This window comes from Phalacrocorax carbo, chromosome Z (genome assembly GCF_963921805.1).
Source record: "Phalacrocorax carbo chromosome Z, bPhaCar2.1, whole genome shotgun sequence".
In the NCBI taxonomy this organism is placed as follows: Eukaryota; Metazoa; Chordata; class Aves; order Suliformes; family Phalacrocoracidae; genus Phalacrocorax; species Phalacrocorax carbo.
Genome location: NC_087548.1, coordinates 74,000,037 through 74,025,896, shown reverse-complemented (window position 1 = coordinate 74,025,896; position 25,860 = coordinate 74,000,037). Strand labels below are relative to the sequence as shown.

Below are 25,860 nucleotides of genomic sequence, written 5' to 3'. Positions count from 1 at the left end.
GCAAAGCATTACGGCATTGTAGTGCACAGTGATCTGGGCATTGTGTGGTTGCCACACACTGCACCTGATGGTCTCCAGCCCTCATGCAGTTTTCACAGCTCTGGTGAAGAGGAAACTAACACCTGCCTCGAGTGGAAGATCCTTATCTGCCTTACTTCAGTGAAGCTGTTATAGTGTGCTGGTCCCCTCTGAACCTGTGTGTGCAGCTGGGTGTGGAGACATGAACATGTCAGCTCCATATAAGAATGCAAGGAGCAACTACAAAAAGCAAGAAGGATGCTGGGTCCAGAGTCTAGCTCAGGAGGCCTGAGGTATATGCAGCAGGGACAAGAACAGCCTGAAAGGAAGTGACATGGGCAAGAAATGAACTAGGGTATTTGTGAGAGGAAAGGAAAAGTGTGGAGCCCAGGCTTTGTATTCATGGTAAAGAGGCCAGGAATGGACAACACCCATACATAAAGGTTAATGATACTGCAATTCAATAAGATTCTATATGCTTTACATTTCGAACAGAGTCATCCAACAATATTGGCTACCTGTCCAAATTTGGGATCTTACGTTTTTGTTCTCTTTTTGTGTTGACAGCCTTGTTTCCACCCACTACTGCCCACTCCATATGGCACAGGCAGTTCTTGCTTTGCAATCATTCTGCTTTGTGGCATGAGCAACAGGATCTACTGGGGGAGCACCTGAAAGCAGTGATTTGCAAAATGGTATACATCATGCATTCATGCTCTTTGTTCATGTGAGGAGTGTGGAGGTTAAAGGCTAAGCTGTTGAGACTGTCCTTGGGGCTCAATGGTCAGAAAAAGAATATCAAGTTAATAATTGACTACAGAAGGCTGCTGTGAGAAAAGTCATTTGTCCTCACAGTCCCCCACCTTTTGTTAGGGTTTGATTTTCTGAGATGGCAAGTAAACTCATCTCTCATTAAGCTTATTAAACTGCAGATTGAAACCTTGGGAAAAATTATGTCTAAGCTCTTTCTGGCTTGGTAACAGGCAGCGCTCCTTGTGACACATTTCATTTTTCAGGCACCATTTTTAATGCACATTGCAAAATCATTTCCCAAAAGCAGCTTACTCCCTGGATCATATGACATGCATAAGGGAGGAGCTATTGCTTATCCCAGATTGGAATGTGCCAGGCTATAAGACTGAAGTTACCTTCACACAATGGCAAGGGTTTACTCCAGCTCCCATTGGCAAGACATGTGATATTCTGGGGCCCAACAAGATGGTATCCAGAGTTGCACACAAAGGTTACATTGCTTCTGTATGTGCTTCCTGTAGCAATGGCCTCTGCTTTTTCTACGGAGGGATGCAGCCCACAAGTAATTCCTAGGAGAGGAGAAAACTTTTTGGTTTTATACAGACAACAAAGGCCATTCTGTCTACCTGTTACACACTGTCTGACAGCTCTGTTCACACAGTGAGTTCAAGGAAAGATGGGAAGAAAGAAGCTGTGAAGTATTATATGGAGAAGCATTATACAATGCCTTGCCTGCCCTCTCTTCCAGGGTTCAGGCTGCAGACACCAGAGAGAATGTGCCCAAATGTGTCTGATGGTGTTGTAAGTTGTGAGGTGTGTTCAATCAGAGTGATCCAGGATATTTGTTCTGAGCAGTCCAGAGGCTCCAATTGCAGCCTCCTTTTCTCCCTGTACAGTGGAATGTGATGTCAAGATGTCCCCAAGAAAAATGACAGTAGTTTAGAAGGATCTTGCCCCCTGTTCCATACTTTCTGTGGAGACCAGGCAAACTGGCCAAAGGTGAGAGAGAAGAATGCAAGGGGTAGGACTATGACATCACAGTGAGAAGATGCAAGATGACTTATTGGTAAAGACTATAAAATCTTGGCATTCTCTTTATAAGCTGTATGAAATAGGTCATAAATCCTTCTTTCCACGCTCCCACAATTAATCACCTTCTGCTGCATAGAGAGCCAAGATTTGATCCTAGGGAGCAGAGTCTTGAACTCCAGATACAGAGAGTGGCCAGGATATATTAGCCTTGGCATGGCAGAAAGGAACCATCCCAGCACCTGTTGTCCAAGGCCCTGCACACCACTGTGCAAGGCAAAGCAAATAGAGCAGGCCACATTCCTCCCCTCCTGACCTCAGCACAACTCCACGCTTGTGCCATTTTAATGTGTCAAAAGGAGCTCCCTTCAGATCAGAGAGGAGCTGCCAGTGAGAACTCTGCTGGCTTTTCCTCTGGCTCCTCCTCTTACAGCCTTCCAGCTGGAGGGAGAGGCTGGGAGGAAGCCAGCAAAAGCACTCTCTTAGTTTGATCCCCGGCTCCCCTGGAAGACTGCCACCATGTTGCCCTGCTTGCTACTTACGCATGCATGAAGGGGCAGAGGGGCTCCACTTTTTGCCAACATGGCAAATCCTTCGGCTTGGTCCCTGTAGCTCAAAGCCAGGGTCACAGCTGTAAAAAACCTCACTGCCAAACAGGAAGTCTCCTCCCTGAACAGATCCATTTTCTATCATGTCTGGGGGTCCACATGATACTCCTGTAAAACAAAGAATATGTTCCAATCAGACATCATGCATATGGCGTGCCCTATTCACAGCTCCTCCATAGGTTTTACTCTGAGAAACAGGGAAAGAATTTGCACCTGAGTAGCAGAATAGGATAATGCTTGGTGCTTCCTGTATCTGCTAAAAGACAATATCTATTGCAGCTGTGCTGGCAGGAAACCTTAGGAAATTCCACTGTTGCCACTTACAGCCAACAGCTGAAGTCCACTTAAGTATTTATGTAGACAACTCCTATTCTGGAATTACAGTCAGTGGGTATCAGACGCCTCACAGAATTGAAGTACCTTTGAGAATGAGTATCCATAGAGTTACATTTCAGGATGCTAAGTACCTGCGACTCCTGGCAACTAACATATTCAGAGGTCTGCAGAAACCCTAGAAATCATGACCTCAGGTGTGACAACTGTTTAAACTTGGAAGCTGTCTGCAGAGCTTTCTTAGGGATACAGGAGCAAGGCAGAAAGGACTAGTGATTTCCTTCACACTCTTACTTGCACATACCAGCAATTCTGCAACTCTTCCAGGCTGTTATCAGTGGTACTCAGCAAAAATTTTTAGGCAAATGCAGACAGTGCAAGTTATAAAGCAAAATGAGCATTAGTGTTTTCTGCTGTGTAAAATCACCCTTGACCAATATTAAGTGATAAAGTTAGGTGGAACATACTTCTGCACACTGGCACTGTGCCACTCCAAAGCTTGTCTTCTTGGCAAGTACGTTCTGCATCACCCTGTGAAACAAAAGAAAAAGCTTAAAGAACAGCTTTACTTAGCCAACTCTTTTGTCCCATCAACTTTACCATCCAGCAAGGCCAGGACATTTGCCCATCATGTGCAACCCATGTAAAGAGATAGTTAAATGCTACAGCCCAAGTCTACTAGCAGATTTTAGGGACGAACTCCTTCCTGCAAAGTGAAGTGTACTGTTCATAGACCAAAAGTTTCTTAGGCATGTTAGTCAGTTCTCTCGTCCTCCCTGGAGTATCATCTTTCTTGTCAGTTTTACCATTCTTGTTCTCAGGAATGTGTTATGATGACAAATTTGCTCCTTCCAGGACTCACTCACAGAAAATCCAACTAGCATTTTTTTCAAAAACAGTTCAAGCTTGTGTTTTATAAATGTAACATACTGACTTTGACCACATCCCAAACACTTATTCTTTAAATTTCATTACAAATTATTTTATTTCTTTCTTATGTACAGGCTATAAAGCCTGTCTAATAGCCCAGGATTTATTTCTTGTTTTATTCCAAGACACAGAGAGCAACATCTAGATTTGTCTCTTGAAGTAATGTACTTTCATTATAAAGCAAACCCATTGATAAGGGCAGCTGTTTGACGTGAGTGTTGTATGCATCACACTTAATGGACTTTGCCTCCCACAGGAAAAAAAGCATTCTTCTCTTTAACAGCAGGGAGACAGATTGACGCTAGGTGGCAAAGCTGGAATACAAAGCTTGGAAGGACTTTTTATCATATGAAAGCACTGGCTTATTACCTCCAAAAATTACATGGAACAGCAATGCTACCTATCTGTCTGAAAACCAACCCACCCCTCCATCCCCAGTGATATTACATACGTGGTAACATAATGCAAATTAAATTTATTATTACCTAAGTATTCTCTACACTCTCCTTATTTTTATACTGAGTGACTGAGTGAATTTACTCCTGACTGGGTGAATTCACATGCATGAAGTTCTTAATTTATTATTGGTGTTATGACAGCACAAAGGAAGCACAATCCTGCATTCTGCTTGGTACTCACAAAACACTGCATTAAGAGTCAGCCTCTGTCCTGGAGACACCACACCACCTTATTCCTCTGGACACAACTGTGCCCTGCTCTGCCATCACCTGGGGATGGTGGAGGCCATGATGTGCCTCAGCAACATACTTTCATTTCTGAACTCTCTGCAGCTTTTGAAAACACACCTGAGGCAGCTCTGAACTGGCTAGCCCAAGTCCTGATAACAGGACAGCAGTGCTGCTCCAGAGTTTAGGTGGGGATAAGGGCCCAATCCTCATAATAAAAACAATGGACAGGAACCAACTTTGTTCCCTTCTCCATCAGGGAATAAAGCTGCCATTGAACAAACTAGTATCTCTTTGCCTTATTGAAACAAGAGATATCACTTTCATACCATCTAGCAATGCCATAGAACTGACGGCAGTAGAGTTTATCAGTAGCTTTGAGTCTGAAAGGCACAATACAGCAGACATAATGCTTGGGACATTATGAAATTGAAGGAAGAATTCAGTCTAACTCTGGCCACAGAACCAGTTCAAGAGAGCAATACATGAGAAATTAACTCCTCCATCATTTATAGTCACAAGCATATATATTGCTGTAGTGGCAGAGGGCTGAAACAACCTTCAGTTAAAAAAACAAGAACAACACTGAAAGGTATCTATTGAACATGTATCTCTGAACAGGATGCTTATATTTGCTTCAGTTATACTCTTTAAATCATTCACGGACTATTCCATACATACCAGGAGCATTCTACAGACAATAACAGCAGCAGATATTCTGTGGCACTTAAGGGAATATATCAGTACGGACCAGACATAACACATTCTCACAGTTATCACATAAAAACTGGAAATGACAACTAAAGGTTTAAAGTGCTGGAGATTTGAGCTTACTTACTTGTAATTCATAGCCAGAATCACATTTATGAAGCACTGTGTCTTTGTAATTGTATTTAGTGCCAACCACAAATCCATGTTCTGGAGACTCCGGGGTCCCACAGGACACAGGAATGCAGATGTCATCAGAAAATGGTGGTGCCCAAATGCCACTCTCCTGGAAAATAAATGTAATTAGGAGTGTGAATTGGCGGGAGTGTAATTTGGCAGGAATGTTCAACTTAGACTTACAAGACAGAAGAAACAAAAAGTAAATGGGGAAATAGAAGCTTGGAAAAGCAAGTTCACTTGTGATGAAACATAATGGCAACATGACTCCATGTTCTGTACTTCTCACCTGGCTGAATGCCTAACACTATGACTAAGTGCTCCAGCTGCCTTCCCAGACTCTCTAAGGGAAGTCTGATACCTGAAGAGACATTCATCAAACACACCTACCTCTACTTCTGTGTATCTTTGAAATAGCAAAATACGGGGAAAACATTTCCTTATGAAGTGCTGATTCTGCAAAAACATGCATGCTCAGCTTTTCTTATATGAGGAGACTTACTGACTTTAAAGGGTCTATTTATAAGCTTCTGCCAAGGTTGTCCACAGCTAATGCAACAACAGGTGACTAGCAGAACTGATGAGGATGTTTGCTCTTTAACATACAGAGGATTCAAGTTTCTGCAGATGCACAGCAGATTAAAAAGTGTGCTGCCTGTTATTCTGGAGAAAAAGAGCTCTATACACAATCCTCAAAATACATTAGAAATCTCGGACATTTTTTTTAAATCTTGGACATGATTTATTCCCTGAAATATGATAAAAGAATTGCTTTCCTAAAGGACAGCATTAGTTTTTAATGGAAAAAGAAATCAATAATTTCTAGTTCTGAAAGTCTATACAGGGAGAACTTATAATTGCTTTTGCTGGGCAACAAGGAAGCATATTATATTTTGCAGGACATGCTTTAAATTTTTTGTTGTGTGCAATTAGGGGCCAAAAGCTAACGAGGGCATGAAGAGGACTCTTGAATTCAACAAAGCTGGCAAAATAGAACAGTGCAAATAACACTATACCTTGCATGTAGATGTGCTTGCTCCCACCAGAGTATAGCCTTCTACACACGTCAAAGTGATGTTTGTGTTCACAGTGAAGTTGTCCCCAAGTACAATTACATGGGTGATATTTCCTGGGAGGGGACACTTTCTGGGGCAACAGGAAATACTTTGAGGAGACCACTGTCCATCCTCCTGGCAAATGCATACATCCACCTCTGTCAACATTGTGTAGCCTTCCAGGCATCTGCAACACAGCATGGAGACCTGACCACAGAGACGCAGCTAGGGATGAGCTAACCCATAAATTACAAAGTTAGTAATTTTTCAGCGTCAGCTGTTCATAAGCACACCTTGGGATTTCTCTGTTATTTCAAGGTAACCCTGTAAGAAGCATGCCTGGACTGAGTTTATTCTGTTTCAAGAGCTGAAAGCTTCAGACCTCATCTCCAGCTGCTATGTGCTGCTGCAGCACCACAATGGAAAGTGAGCTGGTGGCTTTAGTGCTTAGGGGGTACTGAATGCTTTAGTGCAGTTCCTGCACGGCCCTTACCTTTGCAAGGAGGGCTTTTGGTCAGGTAAAGAGCACGTGAGCACCAAGCAATTTTACAGATGATCTCACTTTCTTCCAAGAACAAACCAAGCCTTAGGCTGACCACAGGCTTAGATATTTAAGACTGATTTGTTCTTTTCCACATGGAGCTTCACCAAGAGCAACTCAACTGGCTTGCACAAGTGCATTCACTTGTAGAAAGGCAGACACGAGTACCCCCTTCACCTTGGGAAAGATATATGGAAATGACTGATACTGTTAAATTCATGCACATGCCACGTCCCAGTATCTGCCCCATAGTATTATTTGCTTTTACTGCCCAAAACCCATCTATCTCCCTGTCTGCCAAAGATTTCCTCACCTTGAATAAACAGATCTGCAGTATGCACGCTTCAGGAAAATAAGAAAAAGCCCTTTCTCTAAAATCTCACAAAGGGTTAACTTTGCATTAGCAACACTTGCTGACACTGCAGTGTTGCAGTATAGAAAATGGGACAAGAGGGAGATCAGCCCTTCTGTATTACAACAGGCACTGAAGCAGGAGGAAGACATAAATAGGGCGGCAAAAGGGGAGAAAAATTGCACATGCTGCTGACTGTTGCTGCCACCTGCTAAGAAAACCTGAATGTCCAGACCAGTGTTTCAGAGGAGAAGAGGAACACAAAGGGGATGGGAAACTAAAGGCAGTGGAGGAGCGCAGCCCAATAGGCTGAAATACCTTGCTTGAGTTTTGACAATGGTCCAAATATTTTATATGTGCACGGGAACATAGGCTTTGTCAATCTGAGCATGCGACAGGGCATAACTTTTCTTCCAGGTCTTTTAAAAACTTGCACTAACTGAGGGTGTGTAAACGTTCCATCTTCATTCCTTCAGAGATTTTATGGAAACAGAATGGCAGCAGCATTCTTACCTGTACTGAACCTTGCTCCCATAGGTGTAAGTGTTCCCAAGAACCTCTGCATTTGGGACAGAAGGTGGTGGGCCACAGCTTAACAGCTCACAGCTTGGGTATGGCTTCTTCCAGACACCAGTCTCCATACAAGTCAGTTCTGGACTCCCCCGCATGACAAAACCTGTCAAGCAGGTATAGGTGATGGTGTTCTCATCTGAAGAGCTGCTCCCGTTGATAAATGTATTGGGGATGATGGGTGGAGAGCCGCAGGAAATCTGCCCACAGCGAGGAAACCCAGGCCTCCACTTACCAGCTGCCTCACAGGTGACTTCAGAAGGCCCCAGCAGTTTGAAGCCCTCCAGGCACTGAAACTGGGCACTTTTCCCACAGCTGAAATCTGTACCAAGAACGACCCCATTCTGAATCTGTGGTGTAGGACACAGACAGGGCAGGCAAGATGGAAGGCTTCCACTCCAGGAGCCATTGGACAAACATTGCCGTAAAGGATTGCCATGCAGCTCATAACCAGGGAAGCACACATACTGGGCAAATTCCCCATAGGTAAAGCCTGAGCCATTCAGAAAGCCATGGGAGATGTCCTCAGGAGGTCCACAAATGACTGGCTCACAGTGTGGAGCTTCTGAATCCCATGTACCATCACTCTGACATGTAAGTGTAGACACTCCTTGCAGGCTATATCCTTCATTGCAGTGATAGTACACTTCTTTCTTGAAGCTGAAATCTGAGCCACTAGTTCTCCCATTGCGAAGAGGCAGCGGCACAGGGCAAGTCACGGCTTTGCAAACTGGAGCAGTTCCACTCCAGCTTCCATTTGCCAGGCAGATTCTACTCCTGTCCCCATCTAGCAGGAAACCTTCGTTGCAGCTGTACTCTGTATGTCTTCGGAATGTGTACTCCTCTCCAGTTACCTGACCATTCTCCAAAACTGGTGGTGGGCTGCAGGAAACAGGAATGCAAATCGGTTCACTGCCATCCCATTTCTGGTTCTCTTGGCATCTCCTTTCTGTGGGGCCATTTAACTGGTATCCAGGATCACACTCATAGTAGACAACACTCCCATATGTGTAGTTCTCCCCTCTTATGTTCCCATTCATAAGCTGGGTAGGTAAGTTGCATGTTATTGCTTTGCAGTATGGAGCAGTGTTACTCCACTGCCGACTTGGCAAACACAGTCGTGTGTCAGAGCCAACAAGTGTGAACCCTGGCTTACAGGTGTACTGCACCGTGCTACCAAGTGTGTTCTCAGTGAAATGGAGAAAACCATTCTCTGGGGGTAACAGCAAAGTGCACTCTATTGAAACGCAGGCAGGGGCGGTACCGTTCCAAGCCCCATCTTCTTGGCAAGCTAGAACAGGGTTTCCCAGAAGCTCGTAGCCAGAGTAACATGTGTATAAAATGATAGTTCCAAATAAGAAAGTGGTCAGCTGCATTGCACCATCCTCCTTCAAGGAACTTTTGAAGTCTTTCAAATTGTCAGCGAGTAACATATGTGAAAGGGAGGGACCCTCTGTAACAGTTGCCTGGTCAGAACATCTTTGCCCGTGTCTCACCTGCACGTACTCCCCAAAGTCAATGTGAGGAGGCAGGCCACAGTCTGTTGGGAGGCATGTTGGTGTGGAGCCAGACCAGCCTGATTCTTCACAGGTCTGCATGGCAAGGCCAGACAGCTGGAAGCCTGGCACACAGCTGTAAATGACCATGGCCCCATAGCTATAATCCGCACCCTCCACAAAGCCATTCTCGATGGGCTGAGGGGGCTGGCAGTTTATGGCTTTGCAGGAGGGAACTTCTGTACTCCACTCCCCTGTCTCTAGGCATCTCAGTGTTTCATCCCCTTGGAGCTGGAAACCTCTGTCACAGGAATACCTAACAGTCTGCCCATAATGGAAGTTTGTGAACGAGTATTTGCCATTAAGGATCTTCCTAGGCCTTGGGCATTGAATAGGCTTGCAAGCTGGCCTTCCTCCAAGCCACTCACCATCTTCTCCACAGAGGATAGTTGTGTTCCCCACCAGTTCGAAGCCTGGTTTACATGTATAGAGTGCTGTGCTAAGGAAGGTGAGGCCCTGCACATCAACAATGCCATTCTGAATTTCTTCTGGTTGGGGGCACTCCACAGGAATACATTCTGGCAAAGGCAAGCTCCATGAGCCATCAGCCTGGCATCTGATGGTAGACTCACCCTTCAGAAAAAAACCATCCACGCAGATGTATTTCACAGTGCTACCAAAATAAAGGGATGAAGTCAAGGGATCACCAAACGGGATGTATGGAGGTGCAGGACACTGTACAACCTTGCAGAAAGGAAACGAATCATTCCACTGTTGGGAGGACAAACATTTAAGTACAGAGGAGCCATGCAAAACATAACCCTCCTTGCAGGAGAACTGTACAACACCGACTTGGTAAGTCACTTCCCTCAAGACCAGCTGGTTTTCTGCCAAGGGCGGTTCTGGACATTTTGTTGGCACACACTTTGGGCTTTGCTTTTTGCTCCATTTCCCAGACTTCTGACATGTCCAAGAAACATCTCCAATCAGCTCATAGCCTTCATCACAGAAAAACTCAACTTTGGAGCCCATATCAAAAGTTTCTCCCTTGGAGTAGCCATGCTGGATGGGTGGTGGTTTTCCACAGCTGAGAGGAACACAGGAAGGAGGTGATTCACTGTACCATTGCCGATTGGCTTGGCAGATAAACACTGAGCTCCCAACCAGCTGGTAGCCAGACTCACACTGATAATTTGCCTGATCCTCAAAAAAGCGTCCAGTTGTTTCCTGCAAAACAGAGAAGACAGGGACATGTCTGAAGTGAAGATGCATGACTGGGGCAATAGGAGGCTGATTTCATTGTGTTCTTTTGGTCTAGCTTCTAGCTGAATCCCAGACAGCAGTAAAGGCTGTCTGCAAAGGAATGAATGCAAATAACTGACGCAGAATGCCTTTCCTCAAATGATGCACTTGGCTGTCAGGAAATCTGAGAGCACCACCAAAAGAAAACACAAAATTCAAGACTTGAAAGGTGAAAGCTAGAAAATATTTCCTCTGCTTTCCCCCTTCCTGACCCATGAGGCCAAAAGATGTGTAGACAGGAAGACAGAAAAGAAATGGGTCAGGAGAAGCTGCCATAAAATGACCTACTGTTGTTATAATTCTTTAGCTTATAGGGGTACCCAATGATGGAGCCTTCAGACATACTGAAGAGCCCCCTAATGTTGCAGGCTGAGCTCTGAGGTATTAAAAATGTGTCTAACTGGAAGGAATATCTGGAGGAGTGATCCTACCCAAGGAAGACAACACAGAGTGATATGAATTAATTAGAGGACGTATCTGTGTGGGAGTCTGAACACAAATTGTTGCTATTACTGCTGGAAGCCCATGTAGGAACTGGGATGCAGCACCCCGCTCTCCTCCCCCCAATTTTAGCAAATGCAAATTCCCCGGTGGCTAGATTTAAGGATGTAGGGGGGATGTTCTGAAGAAAAATGCTTTAAAAATTTTAAGTTAAATCTCTACAATAGTGTTTTTGATCTTCCTTACCATAATATTACCCTTGTGCATCAAAGCACAACACAGGTTACATAGTCATTACAGGTTTGGGCTGCCACAATGAGATTTTTAACTTCAGGCATTGTTGCAAAGTAATTTGATAAGGAAAAGGTACTTCAGTAAAGAAGTTTGCTTGCATTGAATGGAGAGAAGTTATCCCAAGTTGATTTATCTACTGTAAATCACAACTTTTTCACAGCAGTGAAAAGAGCAAGGCTTGTGAACTGGCAACAGTACTTCATATATCTCCAGATGGCACTGGAAAGCCACCCATATACCAAACAAATGAAGAGCAAGACATTAAGGAAATCAGCTGACTGTCATATGGCATCTTGAGTTTTCTAACTGAAAAACCACTTTAAGATAGAAAACCCCATGAAAGTGTCCATGTTCTTCAGACACAATTCTGCTTCAAGGCCACCTGTTTTTTTTCCTTTGCTTATTCCATCCAGTCTTGTGCTTCCTCAGTTTTAACAGGAGAGTAAAACAGAAGGAAGAAAACCCCTACAGAAGCAATTGTGAAGACGTGCAGTTTGCTATGGTACCAGGCAGATGAGAAAACTCGTTCTGTACCTTAATAAAGCCATTCTCAAGCTGTGGTGGTTCTCCACAGGACACTGGGTGGCAAGTGGGCAAACTGCCACTCCAGTTGCCAGTGGCCTCACAGGTCCGCTTCTTCTCTCCCTTGATGTAGAACCCCTTGTTGCAGCTGTAAGCCACCACTGCTCCGAAGCTGTAGTTGGCCCCGCTGGCATAGCCATTGCTAATGTGGGGAGGCTCTCCGCAGCGAACAGGGATGCACTGGATGCTCAAAGGAGAAGGATTCCACTGGCCCCCTCGAAGGCACTCGATCTTGGCTGAAGTGTTCAGAACAAAGCCTTCCATGCACTTGAAGCTCACGATGGAGCCAGCTGCAAACCTGGCTTTACTAATGGACTCCAGGATGCTGTATGAGACGGTGTATGGCTTTTCACAGAAATCAGCTATACAGTGGGGCATCTCCCTGCCCTCTGGGGGCACCCACTTCCCTTCTGCATTGCAAAGCAGCTGAGAGTTGTCAGCCAGGCTGTAGCCATCCAAGCAGAAGTAATAAGCTATATCGCCAAACAGGCGGTGGCTACTCTCTGGTAATGCATTTTCCACATGGGGTGGCTCATCACAGGATACTGCCAGGCACTGCTGGTCACTCTCACTCCACTTGCCGGTGGCTAAACACTCTATGGCTGCAGGGCCAACTAACGTGTAACTGTGGATAAGGAAACCACATAGGAAGTCAAAAAGACAAGCATTGTCAAATGCTACCTACAGATTCCTGAAGCCCCTCCAGTACAAGTTTGCTTGCTAGCACCCTGGAAGAATAGGATCCTTTACAAAAGCTATGATCAACTTTAAAAGGAAAATCTTAAAGCCTACATGTTCATGGGTGAGGTATCATAATGAGGGATAGTCTAGCACACTTTGTGCATATTACTTCTCTCTCGTCTGTCTATCTGATTACCATTCCTGAACTTCCATTTTGGTTGCAGCTACTACAAAAAACCTAGTATTACGATGCGACAGCCCATACAGTCCTCAAAGAAATGATCCCACAGACAAATTCTTCTTTAGCAGAACTGAATGGAGAAAAAAGAGATGAAAAGCCCATAAAGGCCTTCTGGGTTCCTGTATCAGTCCTATCCTATTTTTGCACTTGCAGGCAATGAGAAACTCCTTAGTGAGTTACCCAGAGATGCTCTTGCAATAATGCATGTTGCAATTTTGTAGCAACTTCTTCCTAAAAACACTGTAAAAGTTGTTACAAAAGCCAATTAAAAATCAATGCTGAGTAGAAAAAAAATCTTTTACAATGAAATTCTACCACATGATTACTGTTAGTGTAGTTATATTTCTCTAATCTGTCTCTGAGATGCCGTGACAGGCATTACTGCATGCTGCTCATCACCCTGCTTAAAACCCTGCTGGTTAAACATACAACAGTATAGTCACAGTATCTGTGACTATCTTCTTCCTCAGCTTTGAAATCTCTGTGGTGTGCTCTCATAGAAAGCAAAGAAACAATAACTACTGCAAAGTTCCCTGTGACTCTTTCCAGCTGCAGGCTGGAAACTGTTCAGATTTTGATGGCAACATCTGTACAAGTACTTTGTCTTGTTTGCAGGATTTTTTTTCAAAGTCTCATGACTGGACTCCAGAAAAAGAGTCTATTATGTGCCCCCAGGTTTAATATGATCCACTCTATTCATTGTCACTGACAGCTGTGACCCTCTTCAAATGCTGCTCTCCTATCCTATTTAAAATTCTTGCACAGGAAAGCAAAGCAGCTTTTTAAATCATAATACAGTCAAGAAAACAGAATAAAGATGCTTTGCTTCAGTTGTGTTTCAAATCATACTGCAAAGCCAGTTTATAAGAAAAACGCAGGCTATCAAGCTACCTTTTTCCATCAAGAAGGAGCAGAAAATCCTCCATTCACTTAGGGCCTGACCTGGCAAAAACTCTGCATACCTGCTCTGCCTTTTGAACAGTTTCAAGAAACTCAATGGGACTGCTTATGGGCTGTAAAGATAAGCATGTGCAAAGGTACTTGCAGGATCAGAGTCTAGCATTACATTCATGCTCAACATCATCAAAATGGAGCTTCATCTTTGACAAAATGTGGTCTGATAAGCTCACTACACTGAGTAGAGGGAAATCAAAAAAAAATAAAGCACTTCAGTAAACTACTTTAAGAAATGCCTGTGTCCCCCACACTAACTTGACAGCCCACAAAAAAACCTCCATCACATTTAATTTCCAGAGAGTTAAGACAGAAGCAGTAAAAACAAATTTGTGTGAGGTTATGAAAGACTTATGAAGCAGTGCACCAGTCTTACTTGTCCCGACTATTAGTCCAGTAGTGCTAATCAACATACCCTTCCTTACACGTGTAAGAGACTGTGTTTCCAAAAGTAAAGTTATTTCCATTGATGACTGCGTCTTTGATGGCAGGAGGGGACCCACAAGAGACAATGTTGCAAGCTGGAGGAGTGCTGTTCCAGTTTCCTGAAGATGCACAGACAAGTACAGAAGGCCCCTGAAGGCTGAGACACAAAGAACATTATTAAGGCTGCCATTTCAGTCCAGGTGAGAAACAGAGAGGGCAAGAGGTGCTTTACTTCTCACTGACTTCCTGGCCACAGTGAAACCAAGGGGATTCTCTCATGGACCTCAGCTGAGGCCAGAATCTTATGCTCTGTTCATGAAAAAGCACTGCTAATGCTGTCAAAAAAGCTGGTCTTCAGATTATTGTGGAGAGACCTGGTGGAGTTCATGTGGGGCCTCAGTGCACTGTGCAGACAAACACATAACTTCTTCTGTAGCTTTGCCCATCTTTCAGCCATAAAAGAAAGTCATGGGGTGCTTAAATACTTGTTTAAGCTTAAAGATTTACTTGTATGCCATCAACACCCCACCAGTCTTGAGACCACATCAGGCGTTGATGTGAAGACTTGCAACGCCTCAGTCTGAGACCTGATTCACTCAAGGACTTAAACACTTATCTTCACTCAGAAAACTGAAGGAAATGCTCCATTTCAGGTCTGTTCACAAAAAGGCATTCTGTTCCTTCAGGAAGTAAAGGATTTTGTTTGGGTTAATGGCCACATACATTTGAAGTTGATGGTATTTTTTGGTTTCCTTAGCTGAGGAAACAGCAACGCATTGGTACAAAAGGTGTGACTCAGTTGTCTAAATAGAGCTATTCAACACCGCCCTGAGATGCCCTGGGTTAACTCCCTGGCCTCCAGCTGCTATGTCAGCTGGCTATGGATTCCCAGTAGCCCCCAGTATCTGAGCGCCCTACACAGGTGTGCCTGGTTCCCTACAATTTAGTCTCAAATAGTATTGGACCCACATGTTTAGCTGACTGAAATGAGCTCAGGGGTTAACAGAACAGAACAACGCTGACCTGTAAAGCCCTTACAGATACAGCACAGGCCCTTGTCAGGGCAGTGGGCTCTGCCTACCTGTGGCAATATGTTTAAGACAAAAAGTACATAAGAGGTGCTTGAAGGAAGAGGCTGGCTCCACACTTAATGTACAGAAATAATGCATAAGAGGGACACTGTTTGGGAGGCCTTCCCCTGGAGTGGTGAACTCAGCAAGCTATGCTAGACACATAAAAGGAAAGAGTCACACCTGATGTGGTATTTGCTGCCTATATGTCCTAAGTCCATGGTCAAAAACTCATTGACATTGGTAAAAACACTGCCTGATTTAGTGGGGTACAGATAGGCCCACACTGTGGATCTACAACTTAACACTACACTGGACTGCAGCTGAGGTATCCATTTGTATTAACACAATTAAAACACTCCCAAAATGAGAACACCTCACCTACCTGCCTGCATCTGGGCAGGGGAATGCTTGCAGCAGGAGAATACAGAAAAAAATCAGACCTAAACAGGTCCATATGGGACCACTTATGCCAGAGTAAATCTGCTACAGGTACAACCAGATACCAGCAAAGGCAGGAACTTGCACTTAAAGACACATGCTTGGATACAGCATTACTGTATTAATTTTTAATTGCAGCATATTAAAAATGTGTTTCAAATATAATTGCTTACAAACATAAAACAGAACAAAAGCCTAGAATAACTACTACAAAAAGTTCAAGGAGTAAATTAGTAACTTCCAGAAGGTTCTTTCACCAAACGCATTGTAAAATGATAGCAAAAATAATATTGGCATGTGTAAAGCTGTAGGGGTATGATAGTCTTTAAAGACAAATGAGAACTTTCAAAAATAATGATAACTATTTTTCTGAATATTCAAAATATGTCTTTGAGCTTGATGGTAAAATGAAAGCAAAAATCCTGAATGACCTTCCTGAACTGCTCCAATTTACAACGAAATACAGAAAGTACCTTCAAGATGTAAAGAAGTCTCTTAAAATTCTATTTTAGTATTTTATCCTTCTGAGTAATAATCCCAGTTTTGTCTCTTTCAGACATGTTAGACCTTCTAGCAAGTATGCTGCCTGCATTTGGCTCAGGAACATTCTTGCATTTACCTGTATCCATTGTCACAGGTGTATGATACAGAGGAAAGGTAGGTTGTACCAGTGAGTATGTATTTTCCATTGCTGATATCCTGTGGGCTAGAGCAAGTCACCATTTCACAGGAGGGGGGAGGATGATTCCAAATGCCACTAGCAAGGCACAGAATTTCCTTTTCACCCACTAAGTTGTATCCATCATTGCATCTGAGTGTGAAGAAAAGAAGTGCTATCAAACATAGGGCCTTTTGTGCACAATGTAATCAGCCATCCCTTTTCTCTCTTCATCCACACCTGCATAGACCATCTTTCTCTACAGGGCCCAGAGAGGTCGTACTTGAGTAAGCACTCAGCTCTGCTGGTGAACAGCCATAGCTATAACCAAATGTCCTTCCATTACTTTAACCCCACCTTTCTCCTCTCCATTTCAAACACTCTCTCAGTTCAGCCATACTCTCATTTGTTGCCAGATTCTCAATTATTAATATAGCACTTCATACATACTGAATTCCTACCTGTACACCACCTTATTGCGGTATGTAAAATTTGAGCCCAAAATGGCACTGTTCTCTGGAATAACTGGACGACCACAGGATATAGCTTTAAAAAGACAGGATCACAAGAGAGGTTGATACAACACAAACGAAAATAACAGAAAATCAGGATTTGCTTTGTTTTCTCTAAATAGTTCTGAAGAGGTGTAAAGCTGGGTTCTTAACTAAGTTATAACTGACATTTAGGGCTCTTCATCTGACTTCACCTTACTGAGAAATTAGACTAACTGGAAATAGGTAGTTGGAAGTGTTCTACAAACCAAATGCTTGACTGTCAAGAGAACGCCATATCCACCCCTCCCTATGAACAAGTAACTGGTTTTTTGACATTGTCTTTGCCATCCCTTCATTTTACCCTCTTGCTTCACCTCATTAGTTATGGTTTTCTAAAGAAACAATTTCTGCAATTATACCATGTATATGTACGTGCACCAGCCTGTCCTCTCTGGTTGTGTTTTATCCACTGAAGCACAGTTAATGTTCTTTAAGACATTAAGTTCCCACAAGTTTCCTTGAAAACGGGAGGCTTTAATACTTGCTTTAAAATGAGATGAGTCTACACCTTTGACACTTTGGAGAAGTGGACCACTATGAATATGACAACTGTTGGAAAATCTTCAGCTGGTGCTTACACCTCTTAAGATAATAGGGTCTTCAACACTAAGACCCAGGTCTGCTAGGACAGGGTTCCATCAGCTGTTGTGGTCTCTAAAGGCTCTACATTACTATTTTCCCCCTTCTATCTCTCTAACAACACACATTACAATATTAATTCCCCCCAGGAACCACACCTTCACAGTATGGTATTGGGTGGCTCCACTGCCCAGACTCCTTGCATGTAAGTTTAGTCACTCCTGTCAGCTGAAACCCTTCTTCACAGGAAAATGTTACTTCACTGCCAACACTGTAAGTGTTCCCATACAAATGGCCATGCTCTGGATTTCCTGGATTACGGCACTTCACTGGTTCTGAGGGAGAAGAGAGAAACTATGAATAACATAACTAAGTTCTAGGTTTTATAAGCAAGTTGCAGGAGATATCTTTAGGAATTTTCTGAAAACAGGAAGGTAGATCACATGGAAAACACTCATAAGTAGTTTACAGCCTTACCAGCTTTTCTGTATTCTATATATAAGTGACAGGCACTGAAGACTTGTGCAAGTAAGCAAATCTTGATATGGAAGAGCCCTCTGTAACTCTGAGAGTTTGAGTTTGCATTCATTGTCAGAAGCAACACATCCTGCAGTCATTTTTCCTTCTGTGAGAGAAAGCTCATTCTAACATGTCCAGGCCTGAACATGAAATCAGCTCAGCTACCTTTTACCCCAACCTGTGCCACTGCCTTGTAATCCTCATGCAAAGTTAACTTGCTCAATGTTTCCACAGGCACCTCAAGCCCTACTCAGATGTATTTAAGTATTTCTTCACTGCACAGCTCTGCTCTGAGAAGTGACACATTGTGGCATGTGGCCTTCCCAGGTCTTTGGCGCATGTGCTCCATGTGCAAGAGGATTTTGCATGTGTGTATGTCTCAGAGCAGAATCCCAATGACAGCTTTCTCCATAGGGAGAGGTGAGTTCTCAAGAAACAAAAGGAAACACTTCATCACAGCCTCATTCAGGCCAAAGTGACCTGGAGATGAAAACATGCCTGCCTTGTACCTCTGGATATCAATTATGGGCAACTGTCTTCCACGGTTGAAGGCAGAATACTAGCCTATGCAGAACCTTGGAAAGGCTAGCCTAATGTTTTTCTTTCCCTTACCTGTGCATTTTTTACCATCTCCTGTGTAAGGAGGGATGCAAGTGCAAACATAGGATCCATTTGTGTTCAGACAAGATGCATGCTCATCACAGTCTGATCCAACAGCACACTCATCAACATCTACAAAAAAAGAAACACAAAAAGGTTGGCTCTAGGGTGGTATTTGTAATAACCATTTAAATTTCTATCTTACTAACTGTCAGGAGTCAGCACTTTAATTAGTATAATTAAAAATCACTCTTACTTCAATCACATTTTTGATGCATTAGTAAAAATATTTAATATTTAATTAATATTTATGCTTTCTATATAATTTAGTATACACTATTTTGAAACCTGAGAAAATCACAGACAAATCCTATTAACCTTTAGTCAATCCTTCCACAAAAAGTATCTAGATTCCAAATAGTAAAAGAACAGACATAGTAACTCAGGAGGACTACGAGGACATCATGAGGTTATGCAGGGAGAAAATTAGAAGGGCTAAAGCCCATCTAGAACTTCATCTGGCTACTGCTGTAGAAGGCAATAAAAGAAGTTTCTATAAATACATCAGCAACAAAAGGAGGGCTAAAAAGAATCTCCATCGTTTATTGGATGCAGGGGGAAACAGTGACAAAGGATGCGGAAAAGGCTGAACTACTTAATACCTTCTTTGCCTCAGTCTTTAGTAGTAAGACCAGTTGTTCTCCAGGTACCCAGCTCCCTGAGCTGGAAGACAGGGCCAGGGAGCAGAATGGAGCCCCATAATCCAAGGGCAAATGATTAGTGACCTGCTACACCACCTAGACACACACAAGTCTATGGGGCCAGATGGGATCCACCCAAGGGTACTGAGGGAGCTGGTGGAAGCGCTCACCAAGCCTCTTTCAATTATTTACCAGTGGTCCTAGCTAACCGGGGAGGTCCCAGTTGAGTGGAGGTTAGCAAATGTGGCACCCATCTATAGGAGGAGCCGGAAGGAGGATCCAGGGAGCTATAGGCCTGCCAGTCTGACCTCGGTGCTGGGGAAGGTTATGGAGCAGCTCATCTTCAGTGCCATCACATGGCACATACAGGACAACCAGGTGGTCAGGCCCAGTCAGCATGGGTTTATGAAAGGCAGGTCCTGCTTAACTAACCTGATCTCCTTCTGTGACAAGGCAACCCACTTAGCGGATGAGGGAAAGGCTGTGGATGCTGTCTACCTAGACCCCAGTAAAGCCTTTGACACCATTTCCCACAGCAGTCTCCTGGAGAAACTGGCTGCTCACAGCTTGGATGGGTGTACTCTTTGCTGGGTAAAAAGTGGCTGGATGGCCGAGCTCAGAGAGTTGTGGTGAATACAGCTAAATCCAATTGACAGCTGCCCACAAGTGGGTTACCCAGGGCTCAGTATTGGGGCCAGTTCTGTTTAATGTTTTTATCAACGACCTGGACAAGGGGATTGAGTGCACCCTCAGTAAGTTTGCAGATGACACCAGGTTAGGTGGAAATGTCGATCTGCTCGAGGGTAGGAAGGCTCTACAGAGGGATCTGGACAGGCTGGATCGATAGGCCGAGGCCAATTGTATGAGGTTCTACAAGGCCAAGTGCTGGGTCCTGCACATGGGTCACAACAACCCCATGCAACGCTACAGGCTTGGGGAGGAGTGGCTCGAGAGCTGGCCGGTAGAGAAGGACCTGGGGGTGTTGGTCAACAGCTGGCCGAACATGAGCCATCAGTGTGCCCAGGTGGCCAAGAAGGCCAACAGCATCCTGGCTTGGATCAGGAATAGTGTGGCCAGCAGGAGCAGGGAGGTGACAGTGCCCCTGTACTGGGCACTGGTGAGGCCGCACCTCGACTCCTGTGTTCAGTGTTGGGCCCCTCACTACAAGAAGGACATTGAGGTGCTGGAGCGTGTCCAGAGAAGGGCAATGAAGCTGGTGAAGGGTCTGGAGAGAGCAAGTCTTATGAGAGGCAGCTGAGGGAGCTGGGGTTGTTTATCCTGGACAAGAGGAGGCTGAGGGGAGACCTTATCACTCTCAACAACTACCTGAAAGGAGGTTGTAGCGAGTTGGGGGTCGGTCTCTTCTACCAAGTAACAAGTGATAGGGCAAGAGGAAACAGCCTCAAGTTGTGTCTGGGGAGGTTTAGACTGGATATTAGGAAAAATTTATTCACTGAAAGGGTTGTCAGTAGAATTGGAATAGGCTGCCCATGGAAGTGGTTGAGTCATCGTCCTTGGAGGTATTTAAAAGCCACGTAGAGGGGGTGTACAGGGACATAGTTTAGTGGTGGACTTGGCAGTGCTGGGTTAATGATTGGATATGGTGATCTTAAAGGTCTTTTCTCAGAATCACAGAATCGTAGGGGTTGGAAGGGACCTCTGGAGATCATCTTGTCCAAGCCCCTACCTGAGCAGGCACACCCAGAGCAGGGGGCACAGGAACGCAGCCAGGCGGGGTTTGAATGTCTCCAGGGAAGGAGACTCCACAACGCCCCTGGGCAGCCTGTGCCACTGCTCTGGCACCCTCACAGGGAAGGAGTTTTTTCTCATATTAAGGTGGAACTTCCTGTGTTCTAACTTGAGCCTGTTGCCCCTTGGCCTGCCATTGGGCACTAATGAAAAGATCCCAGTCCCATCATCCTGACACCCACCCTTTAGATATTTATAGGTATTTATGAAATCCTCCCTCAGTCTTCTCTTCTCCAGGCTAAACAAACCCAAGTCTCTCAGCCTTTCCTCATAAGGGAGATGCTCCAGTCCCCTCATCATCTTCATAGCTCTCCGCTGGACTTGCTCAAGCAGTTCTGTGTCCTTCTTAAACTGGGGGACCCAAAACTGGACACAGTACTCCAAATGTGGTCTCACTGGGGCAGAGTAGATGGGGAGGATAACCTCTCTCGATCTGCTGGCCCCACTCCTTTTAATGTACCCAAGGAAACCATTGGCTTTCTTGGCCACAAGGGCACATTGCTGGCTCATGGTCAGCTTGTTGTCCACCAGCACTCCCTCGTCCTTCTCAACAGAGCCGCTTTCCAGCAGTTCAGCCCCCAGCCTGTACCAGTGCATGGGGTTGTTCCTCCCCAGGTGCAGGACCTTGCACTTGCTCTTACTGAATTTCATGAGGTTCCCCTCGGCCCAGCTCTCCAGCCTGTCCAGGTCTCGCTGGATGGCGGCACAGCCTTCTGGTGTATCAGCCACTCCTCTCAGCTTGGTATCATCAGCAAACTTGCTGAGGTTACACTCTATCATTTTGTCCCCATCACTGATGAATATATTAAACAGGACAGGACGCAGCACAGACCCCTGGGGAACACCACTAGTGACAGGCCTCCAGCCAGACTCTGCCCCATTGATCACGACCCTCTGAGTTCTGTTGTTGAGCCTGTTCTCTAATCTAAATGATTCTATGATTCTATGTGCTGTTACTACTGGTTTGGACAGACACTGTGAGGGAGGACTTCTGCATTAAACACTTGTTTGGGAAATCCTCTACATCTCAAACTTCCCACCTGTAAGACAGGAAAACTTAGGAAAGAGGGGAAACCCTCTGAACATGAAATATAATTAGAGCCCCATCTTTGCTGAAGGGAATTACATTAGACTAGAAATGAGAAGTGGCTGCAGTTGCCAGAAAAGTTAAAAGGAGTTCAAAATATATTAGTTATTTTAATTAACTATTTAGATGATCTAGTGCCTGGAAATGCCAATTGATGATTTATGCTCTATGTGGCTTGGTACTGTACAGCAAAAAAATATGCCTCACTCCAGAATACTTCATATCAGCTTTCAAATCCTGACTGTAGAGAAGTGTTCTTGGTATGTAAACAATGAGTCATAAATTGCAAAGGGTCAATTTAAAAGTATCTAATTGAAAAATGCTGGCATCAGGCCTTATTCCTTATATAAACCACGTATTGAACTACGTATACTATGCAGACATATAGCTGGAGTTCTTTGCCCATTTCCAGGCAAAAAAGCAACTTGGTTAAAAAAACAACAGAATTTTCTGAATTGGTGTGTTATTCTTCACTGCTGAATGAGTCTGGCCAGCATGAAAACAACCCAACAATGTTCTGAAAAGGAGTTTCTTTCTGACATGCAGGATGAAAACTGCACATTAAAATCAGAACAGTTGCCAATTACACAAGCATCAGGAGAATGTGAAGTGCCACCACAGCAGAACTGGAATGACTGCTCCTCCTGTAACATCTTGTAAGGCAATGAAGAGTGTAAGGACATTATGAATCAGATCCATAACAGAGCAAAAGGAATGCCTCAGGGCGTAGGTGTACCAACCTTTGTTAGCACCTGCCTGGAGCGTGAATCAGAAAGGTAAAGGATGGGTCAGGGTGCCAAAGCCATTCTTATTTTCATTTTACCCTCAGTGTACTCCACTTCATGAGAGACAAGGCAAGCTGGAAGGTGGGGCACAGGGATTTTCCTTCTCAACATCATGCTTCCTACTCCATAGATCTTGAACTATTTGGACAGCCTTGCAGCATCTGGTCTGAGCCTGCTCATTTTTAGGCCTTGGCATAAAGTGCAAAGGAGAAAGAGGAACAGCAGACTGGACAGTCTGTTTGGAGGTTCTGAAGGAGTCCCAGTAGACAGGATGCTATTAAACCACATAGAATCTACTCCGAAGTGAATTTTGGCAGAACTGAAAGACTGTTGGCATTTCTTTTGCTCATCTTGACTGAAAAAAAAATATGGGCTGTACCTACATAAAATTAAGAGTCAAATCAAACACAAATCTTGCCAGGTTGTTACCCTGCAACTCCCATGTTAGGCATGGCTAAGACAGCAGCAGTCCAGGTACAACTAGCTAGTGGATTCCAGCACATCCCTGCTGGAGACATGTCGCTACAAGAACAGTCACACCCAGTCCTCTGTACACACTACAGTGCTGGTCTCTTGTCACCTTTCAGCTCCTGCAGCTGCATCTGGTACATCAGACCCAGCTGACCAGGAAGAAAGTTATGGTGTGGCAACTGTGTGAAGTGTGTCCATAAGTGCACTCCCAGTCCCCTCAATGGTGCAGCTGCTTGCTGAAAGGTGCACGTGACTGACCGATAAAGCCCCACAATGGAAGAAGGCTCAGAGAAGATCAGCAAAGGTGATCTGCCCATTGCTCATGAAGCTCAGGGAATAATACGGCATGTGACTGACCGCTGCTGATACAAAGAAGGTGACATAATACAAGGGAACAGGAAGGTAGCCTTTGTTTTAGGTGAAGAGCTATCAACCATTGAGTGGATCACCTGGTGGTGTAATCTCTTCTCCCTGAGTTCATATCTCCCTGAGTTAGCCTGACCAGTGTGGGGAATTGAATACATGGCTCAGGCCAACACAGAGGATAAAAACCAGACAACTAGCACTAGGCTTGAGTTGGCTTCAACCCACATTTTCATTCCTGGCTACTGGGAACACCCAGTGTCATGATGGTGAGCATATTATAGAGACTGGAAATGGGAAACGCATTGGTATTCGGGTTCAACTGCATATTCAAATGCTGTATTTTGCTAAGTGTAACTTGCATTTATTTGTATTTTGTTATGCAGTATACTTTATATCACCCTCTAAATTAGAAATCCTTTGCAGCGTCAACTATTTTCAAATAAGTAAATTTGATACTAAACGTTACAACTTCTGATGTGGAACCTCTGAAAGAACCTGGCCAGAGAGTATAGGACACTGACAGAGTGCTGAAGCACAGGGAAACGCACAGGGTAGAAGCAGAGAATGCAAGGACTTCAGGGCTAAATGAACTGGAAGGAGAGAAGCTGGGAGTGCAATGCAGGCTTATTAACCCAAAAAAGGAACATGTATAATTTTATATATGTCCGATAAATATGGGATGTGGGCATACAAGGGGACTGACACAGAAAGGTGCCAGCATGTATCTTTGATTTCACATAATGCCGAGCACAGTATTTCAGAAATGTGAGTATTTTGGAGTGTGATTTCCAGGGCTCTGGTCAGTCAGCCTTCACAATTTCAGAATAAAATCCCACCCAAACCCAAGGGCAGAAGAGAAGTGCAAGATCGGCAGCCCCTGCATCCACATGTGTGGCACGTCTCACCAAGGCAAGATGGCGAAATGCTGTTCCAGCTCCCGTTGTCCAGGCACAACATCCTGGAGTCACCCAACAAATAGTAGCCATTGTTGCAGTGATAGGTAACGGTACTGCCAGCAAAAAAGTCCTCCGCTGAATAAAATCCATTTTCTAAAGGTGGAGGCACTCCACAGCTGATTCCTGCAACATGAGTGAAAAGAACACAGAGACATTAGCTGAGCAGACACAGATCAACTTCAGAATAATTCCACATGAGAGCCACCACTGGAGATTTTTTCTCTTCAACTGTGGAATCCCGTCTGCAAGAGGGCCCAAACCTTTTCTGAGGTAGGTAATTGATTCCAGGTCTGGAGGAGAGTCTTGTTTTGGGCACTTGTCCATCAGAGACTGATCAGGACCCTTCAGCTGCTGCTATTCTGCTAGCTCGGCAGGAGACATCTGTGACCAAGATTTGAGCAGATGTCCTTCAGTCACAGGACACTTTCCCTGACACTCAATGATCCTTGGTGAGTTTTAGGGAAAGAGAAAAATTAAGTTTGCCTCCATGGAGGTTCCTGTTATTTCCCTTCACTGAAAAACAAGTTCAGTGTTACTGTGTTTGAACATTGCAAAACTAGCAAACAGATTATTGCTAAAGGTTACAGTTCTGGTCTGAGACCAGGGAGTGCATGAAAGATGGACCTTGGGCATCACTTTGACTTTGACTCTAGTAAATTAGCCATTCTGATCCCAGCTGTGCCAGCAGAAGGCATCACTGTACCTGCCTGCCAGAGGCAGCTATTTATTCTAGCAGAGCTGCTTCTGTGCATCTTCATTTCAGTCAAGATTACATGAACTTATTCCAACAGCTACACATGTCATCTTTGTAACTAACTGGATTGTAGCAACTCCTTGGTCCCCAGCTGTGTGCAAGGACCACATAGTAAGTCACTGTGAAGTGTTTAAAGGCTGTGGTAATGGAAGCCAAGTACTTGCTGTAGAGGGATAGAACTGAAGAGCCTGTAACAAAGACAGGCTGTCAGGGGATGGGGACCTGTGGTTTTGGGGGTCTTTGGTAGCAGGAAGAGTAAAAGGATCCTGGTGGGTGAAGGCAATGATTACAATGAGCCTGATTCAGTCAACAGAAGAACCTCTTCTGTACCATACATTCCACTAAAACCCCTGTAGTTCTTTATGCAGGAAATAGCTATCTTCAACCCACTTC

The 25,860-nt window shown here is 44.3% G+C and overlaps 1 protein-coding gene across 1 annotated transcript in view; it reads right to left on the bottom strand.

Annotated features, from left to right (window-relative positions):
* SVEP1 (sushi, von Willebrand factor type A, EGF and pentraxin domain containing 1) overlaps nucleotides 1-25,860 on the bottom strand; it is a 131,095-nt gene that overhangs the window by 18,963 nt on the left and 86,272 nt on the right. Inside the window, exons 31-43 of the mRNA XM_064439582.1 lie at nucleotides 24,663-24,836; nucleotides 18,611-18,730; nucleotides 17,638-17,814; nucleotides 16,808-16,892; nucleotides 16,308-16,499; nucleotides 14,167-14,334; nucleotides 11,828-12,500; nucleotides 7,704-10,483; nucleotides 6,259-6,484; nucleotides 5,196-5,351; nucleotides 3,209-3,272; nucleotides 2,343-2,516; nucleotides 1,167-1,340 (exon numbers count right to left, since the gene is read on the bottom strand). Of these exons, the coding sequence (XP_064295652.1) occupies nucleotides 1,167-1,340; nucleotides 2,343-2,516; nucleotides 3,209-3,272; nucleotides 5,196-5,351; nucleotides 6,259-6,484; nucleotides 7,704-10,483; nucleotides 11,828-12,500; nucleotides 14,167-14,334; nucleotides 16,308-16,499; nucleotides 16,808-16,892; nucleotides 17,638-17,814; nucleotides 18,611-18,730; nucleotides 24,663-24,836 (5,163 nt within the window). The remainder of the gene's footprint in view (nucleotides 1-1,166; nucleotides 1,341-2,342; nucleotides 2,517-3,208; nucleotides 3,273-5,195; nucleotides 5,352-6,258; nucleotides 6,485-7,703; nucleotides 10,484-11,827; nucleotides 12,501-14,166; nucleotides 14,335-16,307; nucleotides 16,500-16,807; nucleotides 16,893-17,637; nucleotides 17,815-18,610; nucleotides 18,731-24,662; nucleotides 24,837-25,860) is intronic.